This window comes from Lissotriton helveticus, chromosome 2_1 (genome assembly GCF_964261635.1).
Source record: "Lissotriton helveticus chromosome 2_1, aLisHel1.1, whole genome shotgun sequence".
Taxonomy (NCBI): domain Eukaryota; kingdom Metazoa; phylum Chordata; class Amphibia; order Caudata; family Salamandridae; genus Lissotriton; species Lissotriton helveticus.
In genome coordinates, this window is record NC_136059.1 from 1,681,638,672 (window position 1) to 1,681,650,770 (window position 12,099).

The 12,099-nt window shown below is 52.7% G+C and overlaps 1 protein-coding gene across 1 annotated transcript in view; it reads left to right on the plus strand.

Annotated features, from left to right (window-relative positions):
* SMC2 (structural maintenance of chromosomes 2) overlaps positions 1-12,099 on the plus strand; it is a 297,985-nt gene that overhangs the window by 143,569 nt on the left and 142,317 nt on the right. Inside the window, exon 14 of the mRNA XM_078676628.1 lies at positions 10,913-11,032. Coding sequence (XP_078532754.1) covers positions 10,913-11,032 — 120 coding nt within the window. The remainder of the gene's footprint in view (positions 1-10,912; positions 11,033-12,099) is intronic.

Sequence of the window (12,099 nt, forward strand, 5' to 3'; positions counted from 1 at the left end):
GTAAAATCACTTTTAGCACACAACCAGTAACTACTGGTAACCAGGATCTCACTAGCACCACCTGCACTAGGGAGAAAACAACCACCTATGTATCACAATACCTGTAGGGGTGTAAGCACATAACACATGATGCAATGCATAACATTCATTCAGAGGTGTAAGAGAAACACATGACGCATCAACACACGTTCAGCGGTGTAAGGAACAAGGCACATGATGCATCAACAACACATTCAGAGGTGCAGAACACAGGGTGCACAAAACATACTACACATTGTACATTTCCTAACACCCAAAAGCAATAGGACATAGATCATAACAGCATCTAAACCTCAGTTAGCGCATAAATCACCTTTAGCGCAGAACTCACAAAGTCCAGGTTGCGCCACTTGCGCCAGAACCTAAACGTAGCAGCTGCCCACAAAGTGCTGGGCAGCTGAGGGACAGAACAGGGGGCCTAAACGCTGCAGCTGGCACTACGTGCTGCGCAGCTGGGGAAAGGCCAGGGATGAAGGAGTGCACCTCACTCCTAAAGTCCAGTGTACATGTCCCTAAAAGCAAAATACCTAAACGGTGCAGCTGCCCACTACTTGCTGGGCAGCTGGAAACAGAACTGCGACAGGGCTCTTACTAGCTCTCTGGAACCCAAAGCTGCGCAAACTGGGAGCCCTCTGGCTCTGCCAACAAATATGCAAAAGGTGGAGCCTCTCAGGGCTCGATAGATCGCTCTGCCCCTGGGGAGCGCACTGGCTCCTGAAACCCTCATGCCCCAAGGATACTGTGCTTTTAAAATAACTGGGCCACCCTGGGAGCCATGAACACTGGGCACCTTAGAGCCGCTCTGGGCTTGTAAATAGGGCGGGGGCCCTCGCTGGAGTCCCTCTCGGGTGACTCAGAGCAAAAGGGGGGGGGGGCCCACGAGCCTCTCGGGGCTCGACAGCAACTGCGGGATCTGGGAGTCCTTCACAGGGGACTCGGGACAAAAGAAAATGCCCCCATAGCCTCTCGGGCTCAAGGTGACCACGGGCCCCCGGGACCTCCATGGGGCCCCTGGTAGAGATGTCCAATCGTTGGAGCGGCCCACTGAGCACACGGGGCCGCTCTGACTCTGTGCCTGCACTGGCACAGTCAACACTGGGTCTCACGGAGCTCCCCCCCAGCCCTTCCTTACTCACCGGGCTTCTCGGGGGAGGGGACTCCTCTTCATCTGGTGCGGCTGCTCGTCGGAAGCGGCAGGCTTGCGGGGCTCTCCCAGGCGGCGGTTCCAGCGGGGGGGGGGGGTCCTCCCCTCTTCTCGAGTACTCCAGCTCTCCGCAGGACCACCCGGGGCTCCCAACAGCTCAAGGGAGCCCCGGGCAGCATCTCGCCATCTTCTCTGCCGGCTTCTTCCTCCGGGGCTCCTCATCCGGGCAGACAGCCAATCGCGGCGCGGCGGCGGGCGGGACTTCCTGAAGCAAGCGGAAGTCCCGCCCCGCTCCAGGCACCCGGCCGCCTGATTTCCGGTTTCGCCACGGGCCGCGGCGGTGAATCACAGGGGCTAATAACGAGGGGTGGGCACCCTCGAGAAGCATTTAAAAGGTACCAGCGAGGTGGGCACTCGCTCAGGACCAGATAAACGGGGTGGCACCCGTAATTTAAGAATAAAGTGCAACGAAGCACTCTGGGGCACCAAAAAGGGCAGGAGCGCTTCCCTCCGAGGGAAAACGACAGCGCTCTGCCCAGGCATGCAAAGTAAAGCGCTCACGGGGCGCTAAGGGCAGCCACAGCCCTGGGGCAATAATCCAGCGCTCCCAGCGCTCTCTGAGAGAAGGAAGCGCTTCCAGGCGATAGGCAAATAAAGCGCTCCTTGCGTTAGCAGAATATCCATCAAGCACTTCCAGGTGCTAGGGCAACAGCCAACAATCAGGTCCTGGTAGAGTCCAGGACAGCAGAAGTCCAGGGGCTGGGCAGGGCTCAGGGAGGCAAGCCATCCCTGAGCCCAAGCAGCAGCACGCCCCTGGCAGATTCAGGCAGCAAACAAGAACCTTTTTCAAGAGGTCACAGCCTCTTTTTATACAGACAAATCCTTTGTCTAAGGGCAGGGTGGGGGCGGAACCAGTCGCAGCTGGTTCTTGAGTACTCTTGATGGCCCAACCACCCATTTCATTCACTGGGGAGGCTAGGGTCATCAGTCACACCACAGGGGGGCGGAGCCAGCATTGTGTGGGGAAAACCCAGCCCATCCAGGACACAGGTACACTCCTCCCACACATCACTCATGCTAATCTCACACTCACCACCGGGCAGACCCATCCAGACTTCCTGGAGCCTGGCATGCCAGCCAGCTCCAGCCAATCACACTCCAGCACCCTCACTGCACACATATCTCAATGTCCAGAAGTAGCACTTCCCTTCTAGACACATACATGCTGCATACACCATCTCGCAGCATTCACTCTCACGAGTTCACACATACTAAACTCGAGCCTGCACTCCCCACGCATCAGGAACTACCAGGGACACACACATTCCCCATGCATTCCTATGGGAGGGCAGGCCTACCTGACTCCACGCACTCCAAGTGCACACGCACTTCACACTGCGCCACAGTGTCAAAGTGCGCAAAGACCAGAAATCACTATACTTTAAGGCAAAAAGTTCAGGGGTGAACCTGCCAGAAGGCCCAAGTCCAACACCTCCTCAGTTGGGTTCCCTGGGGAATTCTTAATGTAGGTTCCTCTGCCTTCCTTCTGATCGCTATGGTCCTCCAGAATGTGCGGGAGCACCTCATTCTCAGTGGTGGCTCATGCAAGGTTAAATGTGGTTCATTTATCCCCTGACCACCTTCAGAGGCTGATCCGCGTTTCCCAGAACCACAGAGAAGAGACTATCTGAAAGAGACGTTAGCATTAGATTCCTTACCTTAGAATATCCCCAGGCGTCAGACTGGATCCGGAAATTTTTGCATAGCAGTACCCTTGCGCGTCGGTAGGCGTCGTCTGCGGCTCCGCGTCCGTCGTCGGCGTCGTGGGCGCCGTGATGACGTCGTCGGAGTACTTAGACGCCGCCTCCGCGTGCTGACGTCAGTTCTTCTTTTTTCCGCGCCAGCAAGCGCAGATCTGGAAAAAGCAGTAACCCTAGTCAATTTTGACTAAACTTTTTTGATCCTTTTTGATTACTATTTCGAAGTCTCTCGACTCCGAAAAGGTGCCGATAGGGATGCCCGGCTTCAAACCTTGTGACGATTGCGACCGGCTGATGTCGGTCACGGATCCTCACCGCGTCTGTCGTGTTTGGGCGTCGACCACGACGACAAGGCCTGCTCCGACTGCCGGGCCCTCTCTTCGAAAGCCAGGCGGGAGCGGTCCCGTAGGCGCCTCGAACTCCAGCAGTCGGCCCCGCGCCGTGAGAGGTCCCGATCCCATGGGAGGTCGAGGGACAGGTCGCGGGCCCGGAGCCACCACAGCTCCGAGAGTAGGCCGCACTCCTCCGGGTCGAAGTCGTCGTCAGGTAAGAGGCACAAGAAGTCCAAGCGGCGTCATCGCTCCTCGGACTCCCCCCGACGCTCGCGCGATGCGGCCGGGGGTTCGGGTGACACCGCCCACGCGGCTCCGTCGGAGTCGCGGGCGACGCGTCCAGCCCCATACCCTACGGTCCCTGGGCTCAACGCGTCACGGGGGGGTCGAGCGCTTCCTCATGGCCATGAGGAAACTCTCTCCTCCGACGGGCTCCGCGGCGCCTCCGGGCCCAGCGGACCCGTCTGGGAGCCCTAGCGGGTCGGCGGCTCCGGCCCCGACGCCGTCGGGTGCTTCGGCCCCGACGCCGCCGATGCCTTCGGGCCCGGCGCCGCAGGTCCCTGTTATCCCGACGCCGCCGGCGCCTTCGGGCCCGGCGCCGAGGGGTCCAGTTGTTCCGACGGCGCCTTCGGGCCCGGCGCCGCAGGACGCCGCTGGTCCTCCTTCGGGATCTGGTTCGTCGCCGGTGGATCTGACTACCTCCCCGGCGTCGGACCCTCAGGTGTCGCCTCCGGTGCCGTCCTCGGGCGGCGCCGACCCCGGTCCTCCTTCCGTTCCTGTTCAGCCGTCGGGACGGCCCCGTTGGGCGCCGCTCCAGACGCCGTTGGGTGATTTTCACTTTAATGAACAGGCCCCATTGGTTGAGGACCCTGAATTTCAGGAGATGAGTGAAGGAGAGGACTGGGAGGGGTCTGAGGACCCTCTGACCAGAGTGTGTCAGTCTCGTGAGGACTGGACAGAAGACCTTGGGGAGGCCAGTGGCCTGGACACCTCTCCAGACACTGGGTTTGTCTCCCCTCCTACCGTGGCTTCGGAGGAGGGGGCAACATATGGTGTGGTGCTGATGAGGGCTGCCAAGGCGTTGGGCCTTGAGCTCCCCGTCGCGGCCGTGAGGACTAACCTCCTCACTGAGGTCCTTAAACCGCAGTCAAGCTCGGCCGAGCCTCTGCTGCCTTTTAATGAGGCCTTGACCGACGTTCTGCTGGGCACTTGGTCCAAACCCGCTACGGGTTCGCCCGTAGATAGGAACGTGGCCAGACGCCACCGCCCGGCCCCGGGCGACCCCTGTTTTCTGTCCTCCCACCCTACCCCCGAGAGCCTGGTCATCCAGGCCTCCAATTCCCAGACCGCATTCCCGTCCGCACCCCCGGACCGGGAATCCAAGAGGTATGACCAGTATGGGAAGAAGATCTTCTCTATTCGCCTCGGCCTGCGGTCTTCTAACACCGCCTGCCTCTTGGGACGTTACACCCACTCTGTGTGGGATAAGGTCGCGGAAGTGCTGCCAGAGTGTCCGTTGGAGGTACGGGCCAAACTCGGCCAAGCCCTTGTGGAGGGCCGGGATGCAGCCAAATATTCCATCCGGTGTGGGCTGGATACCACTGACTCGCTGGGTAGAGCGATGGCAACGACGGTGGCGGTCAGACGCCACGCCTGGCTGAGGTCCGCCAACTTCTCGGCAGATGTCCAGAGCACGCTTATGGACATGCCGTTCGATGGCTGTCGCCTCTTTGGCGACAAGGCAGACCATGCGCTTGAGCGTTTTAAGGACTCCAGGGCTACGGCCAAGTCCTTAGGCCTCTCGGGCCAGCGCCAGCAATCGGCTACCTATCACTCCTTTCGTGGCCACGGAAGGGGTGCGCCCACACGTGCCGCCAGCCACGCACCGCAGGGCAATACCCAACGCGGTGGCGGCCGTGGGAACCGCCGTCCTGGTGGTCGGGGGCAGCGGCGAGGTCAGTCCACACCTTCCCCCGCAGCATCCGCCTCTAAACCCTCCTAGTACGTGCTTTCAGGCCCATGTGACGCCAGTGGGAGGCAGGGTTCGCCATCACCACTTTCACTGGCGCACTGTCACGTCGGACAGGTGGGTGCTGCAAATCGTCCGAAGGGGCTACTCCCTCCCCTTCAAGGCGACTCCTCCAGCCATGCCACCGCAGAACCACCGTGTATCGGGGGATCACTTGCAACTTCTGCGGGAGGAAGTTACGGCCCTCTTGGCCAAGGGGGCCATCGAGCGCGTTCCTGGGCCAGAAGTAGGGTGTGGTTGCTACTCCCACTACTTTCTGGTACCCAAGAAGGGCAAAGGGGGCCTACGCCCTATCTTGGACCTACGGGACGTCAACGGCTTCCTCCGGAAGGAGAAGTTCAAGATGCTGACACTGGCTCAGGTCCTGGCTGCCCTGGACCCAGGAGACTGGATGGTAGCGTTGGACTTGCAGGACGCTTATTTTCATATCCCCGTCCTGCCTGCCCACCGGCGCTACCTGCGGTTCATGGTGGGCCACGAGCACTTTCAGTTTACCGTGCTCCCCTTCGGCCTTACCAGCGCCCCACGGGTGTTCACGAAGGTGATGGCGGTGGTCGCAGCTCATCTGCGCAGGTTAGGGGTTTCAGTCTTCCTCGACGACTGGTTGTTGAAGGCGGGCTCGCCCCAGACAGTCGTCAGCCACCTCCAGACGCCGGCAGACCTCCTGCACCAGCTGGGGTTCTCCATCAATGTGCCGAAGTCACACCTGTGTCCCTCTCAGAAGCTCCTCTTCATCGGAGCGGTTCTGGACTCGGCAAGGTTTCGGGTTTATCCGCCCGAACAGCGGGTCCGGGATATTCAGGCTTTGATTCCCATCTTTCAGCCGTTATCCCGGGTTTCGGTCAGGTTGACGCTGCGGCTTCTGGGGCTGATGGCCTCCTGCATCCTACTGGTGCATCACGCCAGGTGGCGGATGCGGACTCTGCAGTGGGACCTGAAGTTTCAGTGGGCCCAGCATCAGGGCAACCTATCCGACCACGTCCTGATCTCGGAGGGCACTGCGAGACAGCTGCAGTGGTGGCTTACGGACCGCGATTGGGTCAGCGGCAGATCCCTCTCCCTTCCCCAACCGGAGCACGTAGTTGTGACGGATGCGTCCCTCCAGGGCTGGGGAGGCCACATGGGAGAGGCGGAGATCAGAGGCCTCTGGTCTCCGGCGGAGACCCGGCTCCACATCAACCTGTTGGAGCTCAGGGCGATTCGTCTAGCGCTGAAGGCATTCCTCCCCTCTGTCCGGGGGAGTGTAGTGCAGGTGTTCACGGACAACACCACCCCCATGTGGTACTGCAACAAACAAGGCGGGGTGGGGTCGTGGATCCTTTGTCAAGAGGCTCTTCGCCTTTGGCAATGGCTGGAACGCCAGGGCGTGACCCTGGTGGCTCAACACCTGGCAGGTTCTCTGAACGCCAGGGCGGACGAGCTCAGCCGTCGGTGCATGATGGATCACGAATGGCGTCTGAACTCGGACGTGGCGCAAGGCCTCTTTCAGCAATGGGGAGAGCCTTGGTTAGATCTATTCGCCACCGAAGAGAACGCGCAATGTCATCAGTTCTGCGTGTTGGAATTTCCAAGGCGGCACTCGCTCGGAGACGCTTTTCGTCGCGAGTGGAGTTGCGGTCTGTTGTACGCCTTTCCGCCTATACCACTTCTGCCCAGAGTGCTGAAGAAGATCAAGCGCGACCGGGCCCAAGTCATCCTTGTGGCTCCGGACTGGGCACGAAGGTACTGGTATCCAGAGCTACTCAGTATGTCAGTCGATCCCCCGGTTCGTCTGCCTCTTCAGGAGGACCTTCTGTCGCAGCAGCAGGGGACGGTCCTCCACCCGAACCTGTCCAGTCTCCACCTCCATGCTTGGAGATTGAGCGGCGACAGTTGAGGCCATTTGACTTGCCTCCTGAAGTCTGTAACATCATTCTGGCAGCCAGGCGTCCCTCCACAAAGTCGGTATACGCCTGCAGGTGGAACAGATTTGTGGCATGGTGCACAGCAAAGGCTGTGGATCCACTTTCTGCCCCTCTTTCTGAGGTTCTTCTCTTCCTTCTTTCTCTTGCCCAGCAGGGCTCTGCTCTGGGCACTATCAAGGGCTACCTTTCTGCCCTTTCAGCCTTTCTCAGGCTACCTGATCAGCCTTCTTTGTTCAAGTCACCTATTGTTAACAGATTTCTTAAGGGCATCACTCACACGTTTCCTCCTGTTCCGTTTGTGATGCCTCAGTGGGACTTGAACCTGGTTTTAACATTCCTGATGTGCGCTCCCTTTGAGCCACTTCACAACTGTCCTCTTCGCCTTCTGACGTTGAAGACTGCTTTCCTGGTTGCCATCACCTCTGCCAGGAGAGTGAGTGAGCTCCAGGCTCTTTCTTGTACTCCACCTTTCCTTTCTGTCCATCCGGACAAAGTGGTGCTTCGTACCAAACCTTCTTTCCTGCCCAAGGTTGTCACGGCCTTTCACATCGGGCAGTCTATCACCTTGCCAACCGTCTTCCCGCCACCGCATCCCTCTAAAGAGGAAGAGCGGCTCCACCGTCTGGACCCAAAACGTGCGCTCTCATTCTATTTGGATCGCACACGCCAGTTCCGGGTGGATGACCAACTCTTTGTTGGTTACGTGGGCGCTAAGAAGGGGAAAGCGGTGCACAAGAGGACCATCTCCCGGTGGATCATCCTGTGTATCCAGGCTTGCTACTCCTTGGCTAGGAAGGAGCCCCCGGTTAGACTGCGGGCTCATTCTACCCGAGCGACGGCGACCACCACTGCCCTGGGCAGAGGTGTGCCCTTACAAGACATCTGTCAGGCAGCTACGTGGGCATCGCTGCACACGTTTGCGAGACACTACTGCCTGGACAGCCAAGTCCGGAGGGATGGCTTCTTTGGCCGTTCCGTCCTCCAGGACTTTCAGGTGTGATTATTGGTTCGCAGACCCACCACCGGGGTTGGTATTGCTGAGGTATCTATTCTAAGGTAAGGAATCTAATGCTAACGTGTCTCTTTCAGATGCACAAGTTACTACTTGTGTAACGATATATCTGTAAGAGACATTAGTTAGTATTAGATTCCTTACCGACCCACCCATCCTCCCCGTTCTGCGAACCAATATCTAGGGTTAGGGCTGTCCCCTTCAGGGCCCTAGTTTCAATGGCACCAGTGTTGGTTTTTAACATGGCTCTCCGTTTCTGGCGCGGAAAAGCTGTGTCTAAGAACTGACATCAGCACGCGGAGGCGGCGTCTAAGTACTCCGACAACGTCATCACGGCGCCCACGACGCCGATGACGGACGCGGAGCCGCAGACGACGCCTACCGACGCGCAAGGGTACTGCTACGCAAAAATTTCCGGATCCAGTCTGACGCCTGGGGATATTCTAAGGTAAGGAATCTAATACTAACTAATGTCTCTTACAGATATATCGTTACACAAGTAGTAACTTGTGCTTCTCTCTCTAGCTGGATTAAGGGAGAGTGTTACATCCCTCCCTGTCATTTCTCAGCTTGAGTGGTTATATCCAGAAGAGTTCATTTGTTCGTTCCTGCCCCTTGCTAGAGTATCTGGTCAATGTGCCAGGAAGTTGTTCACCAGAGCACAGTAAAAATCCAAATGAATGGGTCTCTGCCTTTGGTCCTTGCCAGAGGAAAGGAACTTTGTCTGACAGAAACTAGAGAGATTAACCCTTCTTCACTGCTAATAAGGTTTTGCAATGTCGATGAGTATGATAGACTAGCTCCGTGTAGAGGTCCTTTGGTTTCTCCGATTGGCTCCATCCAGACAGTTGCACAAACCCTTTATTCCATTTTCACTCTGAGACTTAATAAAATCACTAGGAAGGCTTCATTTCTGTTCACGATAACTTTTTTCGAAACATATTACTGTGCGTCTCTGATTCAGATATATTTGCCTTGAATGTTTCACTCGTATTTGTCGAACTAAGATGTCCTTAGGATCCATCCTGCTTTTGTTCCTAAAGTGTTAAGTTTGCTTAAAATGTGGAGCGCTTTCTCTTTATACATTTTCTACCCCACATTCCAGATGGCAACAGAAAGGGTCACATGCAAGGCCAGGGGCTGCCAACATTTTTTTCATAAGATATGGGATATTTGAAGGAAATACTACAGATTGGGTATGATGGGTGACAAAAATCAGATGCAGCGCAAAAGGAATAGGACGGATTCAGACACAACAGTTGTATAGGGAGGAAGTGACTCGCTGAACAAAGGAGACATAGACTCAACACTGAAAGTCTGGGATAAGGGAGAAGTACTATGGGAATGTGCTAGAGGCATCCAACCAAATTATATACTATCTATCAATGTATCATATGTAAAATGAGCCCCCTGAAGATGGCACTGTATGACCTTGTGTGACAGCAGTTGTGTTTTGTTACTCGTTGAAGAAAAACAATAACCGGCAGTAAGACTGCTCAAAGTAGGTGTCATTGTTTCAATGATACTAGATGAAATTCTAATTTAAGGGAAGTAAGTAGCACAACTCTTAATAAATCTATTTTGGAATTGAAGAGTAGAAAAGCCACCTGTGAATTAAAGCATGGGAAATTCTGTACTGTAGCTTTTCTTATGTTAGTCATATGAATTTTTACCAAATGATTGGTACCTGGACTGGCGTTGTCATTAACTATGCTACCGCCAACAAGGATTTTCCAAGAGTGATGACAAAATCTCATATTGCACACTTAAAGTACCCTGGCGGACCCTATGTAATGTGGTGGCTACAGTTCAATATTCTTAACTTCAATGCCAGGCCTATTACTAAAATATATGCTTCTATATTGGGGTCCGTGATCATGGAACTCGTTCATCATGACCAAGATGATGTCATTAAAAAGAAAGTGAGTTAATAATGATGAACCTGATCTATTTTAGTAAAACCAATTTGGATCATCTCCTCCTGAGCACTGATGGCGACAAAACTTTGAAAATGTGCAATAAAATGAATTCAACTAAGTTATTTTATAATTAATTTTGGTGGCAACTTAATTTCTAGTTTGATTAATTTGTTTACCCATTTGGTGAGTCTCATCTGCATTCCAGTGATACACCTATTGACAAAGGCACCAGACAAAGCAATCCCCTTTCCTTGTTATTTGATTTAGCATTAGAACCTCTTGCAATTGAATTTGCGAAATTAATGTACATGGGGTTTGTGTGTTTAGAAGTATACAAAGTGTTTTTGTATGTGGATGATGTGCTCTTATTCTCACCCGTATAGTCGTGAATAACCCTTTGCTTCAGGTCACATAGTTTGGTGCTGGTTCTGCGTAATTAATTGGATTAAGTCTAGTTTAGTGCTCTTAATCCGAACGCTTCACACATTAGACTACAAACATCTTTGAATGACCAGCAAAAACACATAGGGTGATAGCACAGAATCTGGCTTGATTAAAAGACAATGTAAAGGATCAGTTGAGCGTAATTCTGTATCTAACTGAACAAAAATTATCATAGCTGAATAACTTTTGTTTTGTAATGTAAGACTATTAGTGAATTTGCTATTATGCATCACATATTGTTCGAGGTGATATATTCCCTGAACATGGGAGGCTAGGGGTTTATAATAACCAGCCTTAAACAGTGTGGGTTTTTCTATTCTAAATTTCAGGTTACTGGTAAGAAACTGTTGGAAAAAGGAGACCTTAAGAGACGATACACTATAATTCCATTGAACAAAATATCTGCCAGATGTCTAGGTGCTGACACGGTTAAGGCAGCCAAAAACTTGGTAAGTGTTTATTTTTGTAATTAAACATTGCATTTGTATTTTAAATTGCAAAATAATTTATAAGTAGCTGTGTGTTATGTCTGGTTTGATTTTTCATGGTACTTCATAGCTGACAACGTTTACCAGGCAGGGTAATTGACTAATCAGATTCAATTGTGTAAGGTTAATTAGAGCTATTTAACGATTTTTGTCAAATCCTACTTAAGCTTGTCATTTATCAAGGTATGTACTATATCAAAAGATAAAAAAATCAATTTTTGGGTCAAGAAGATCTGAATAATGACAGAGAACACATGTAAAAGATGAAAGTGCTGGTGTTACAAATGGCAGTCATAGAATTAAAAAATGAGTTGGGGACTTCTAAATACCCCGCATTCAAATTAAGATATCCTATTACATCCGCAATTTCATTACTACGTCCATCCATCAAAAATACGTCCATCCATCAAAAAGCTCTACTGTTTTAAGTGCACTCCTTCCTAAAAATAGCAATTCTAGTTGTTTACTTTTTTCTGACTGGAAACTTACTTGTTACAGGTGACCTTTATAGCACTTTTAGGAAGTTCTAAATTATGCCAAGAAGCCTTACAATTGTGCTGTTTAAGTATGACTCCAGGACATTTTTAAGCCTTTGTCCATTTATCCAAACTCTTTGCAAATTAGTGCAGCTAGTGAGTCTACTGGGCTATTTTCTGTCTCTTATAATAAGTAGGCTCTTTCAGTCTTAGGAAGTATTGTGGAGTCTTTAAACTGACATGTATTATTTTATGCAATCCATAGCCCTCAGTACAGGCCAGTGTGGCTCTGTAATTATGGCTGAACACTACTGAGCGATGCAACAGTGCTACTACCTTGACATTAATTGTTTTTAATAACTGTGATCGTTTGAGCAGGAAATAACCTTTTGGATTGTTTCAAGTTATTGTAAGATCTTTTTTCATACATGAAAGATTCAAAAGGTGTATTATGAGGATTGTGATGTTTAATGTGGTGAGGTTGGGAGTCCTCACCCTGCAATACAGTCACAAAACCGTCTTGAGTTCAGTCAGGCTTGTTTGTGAAACCTC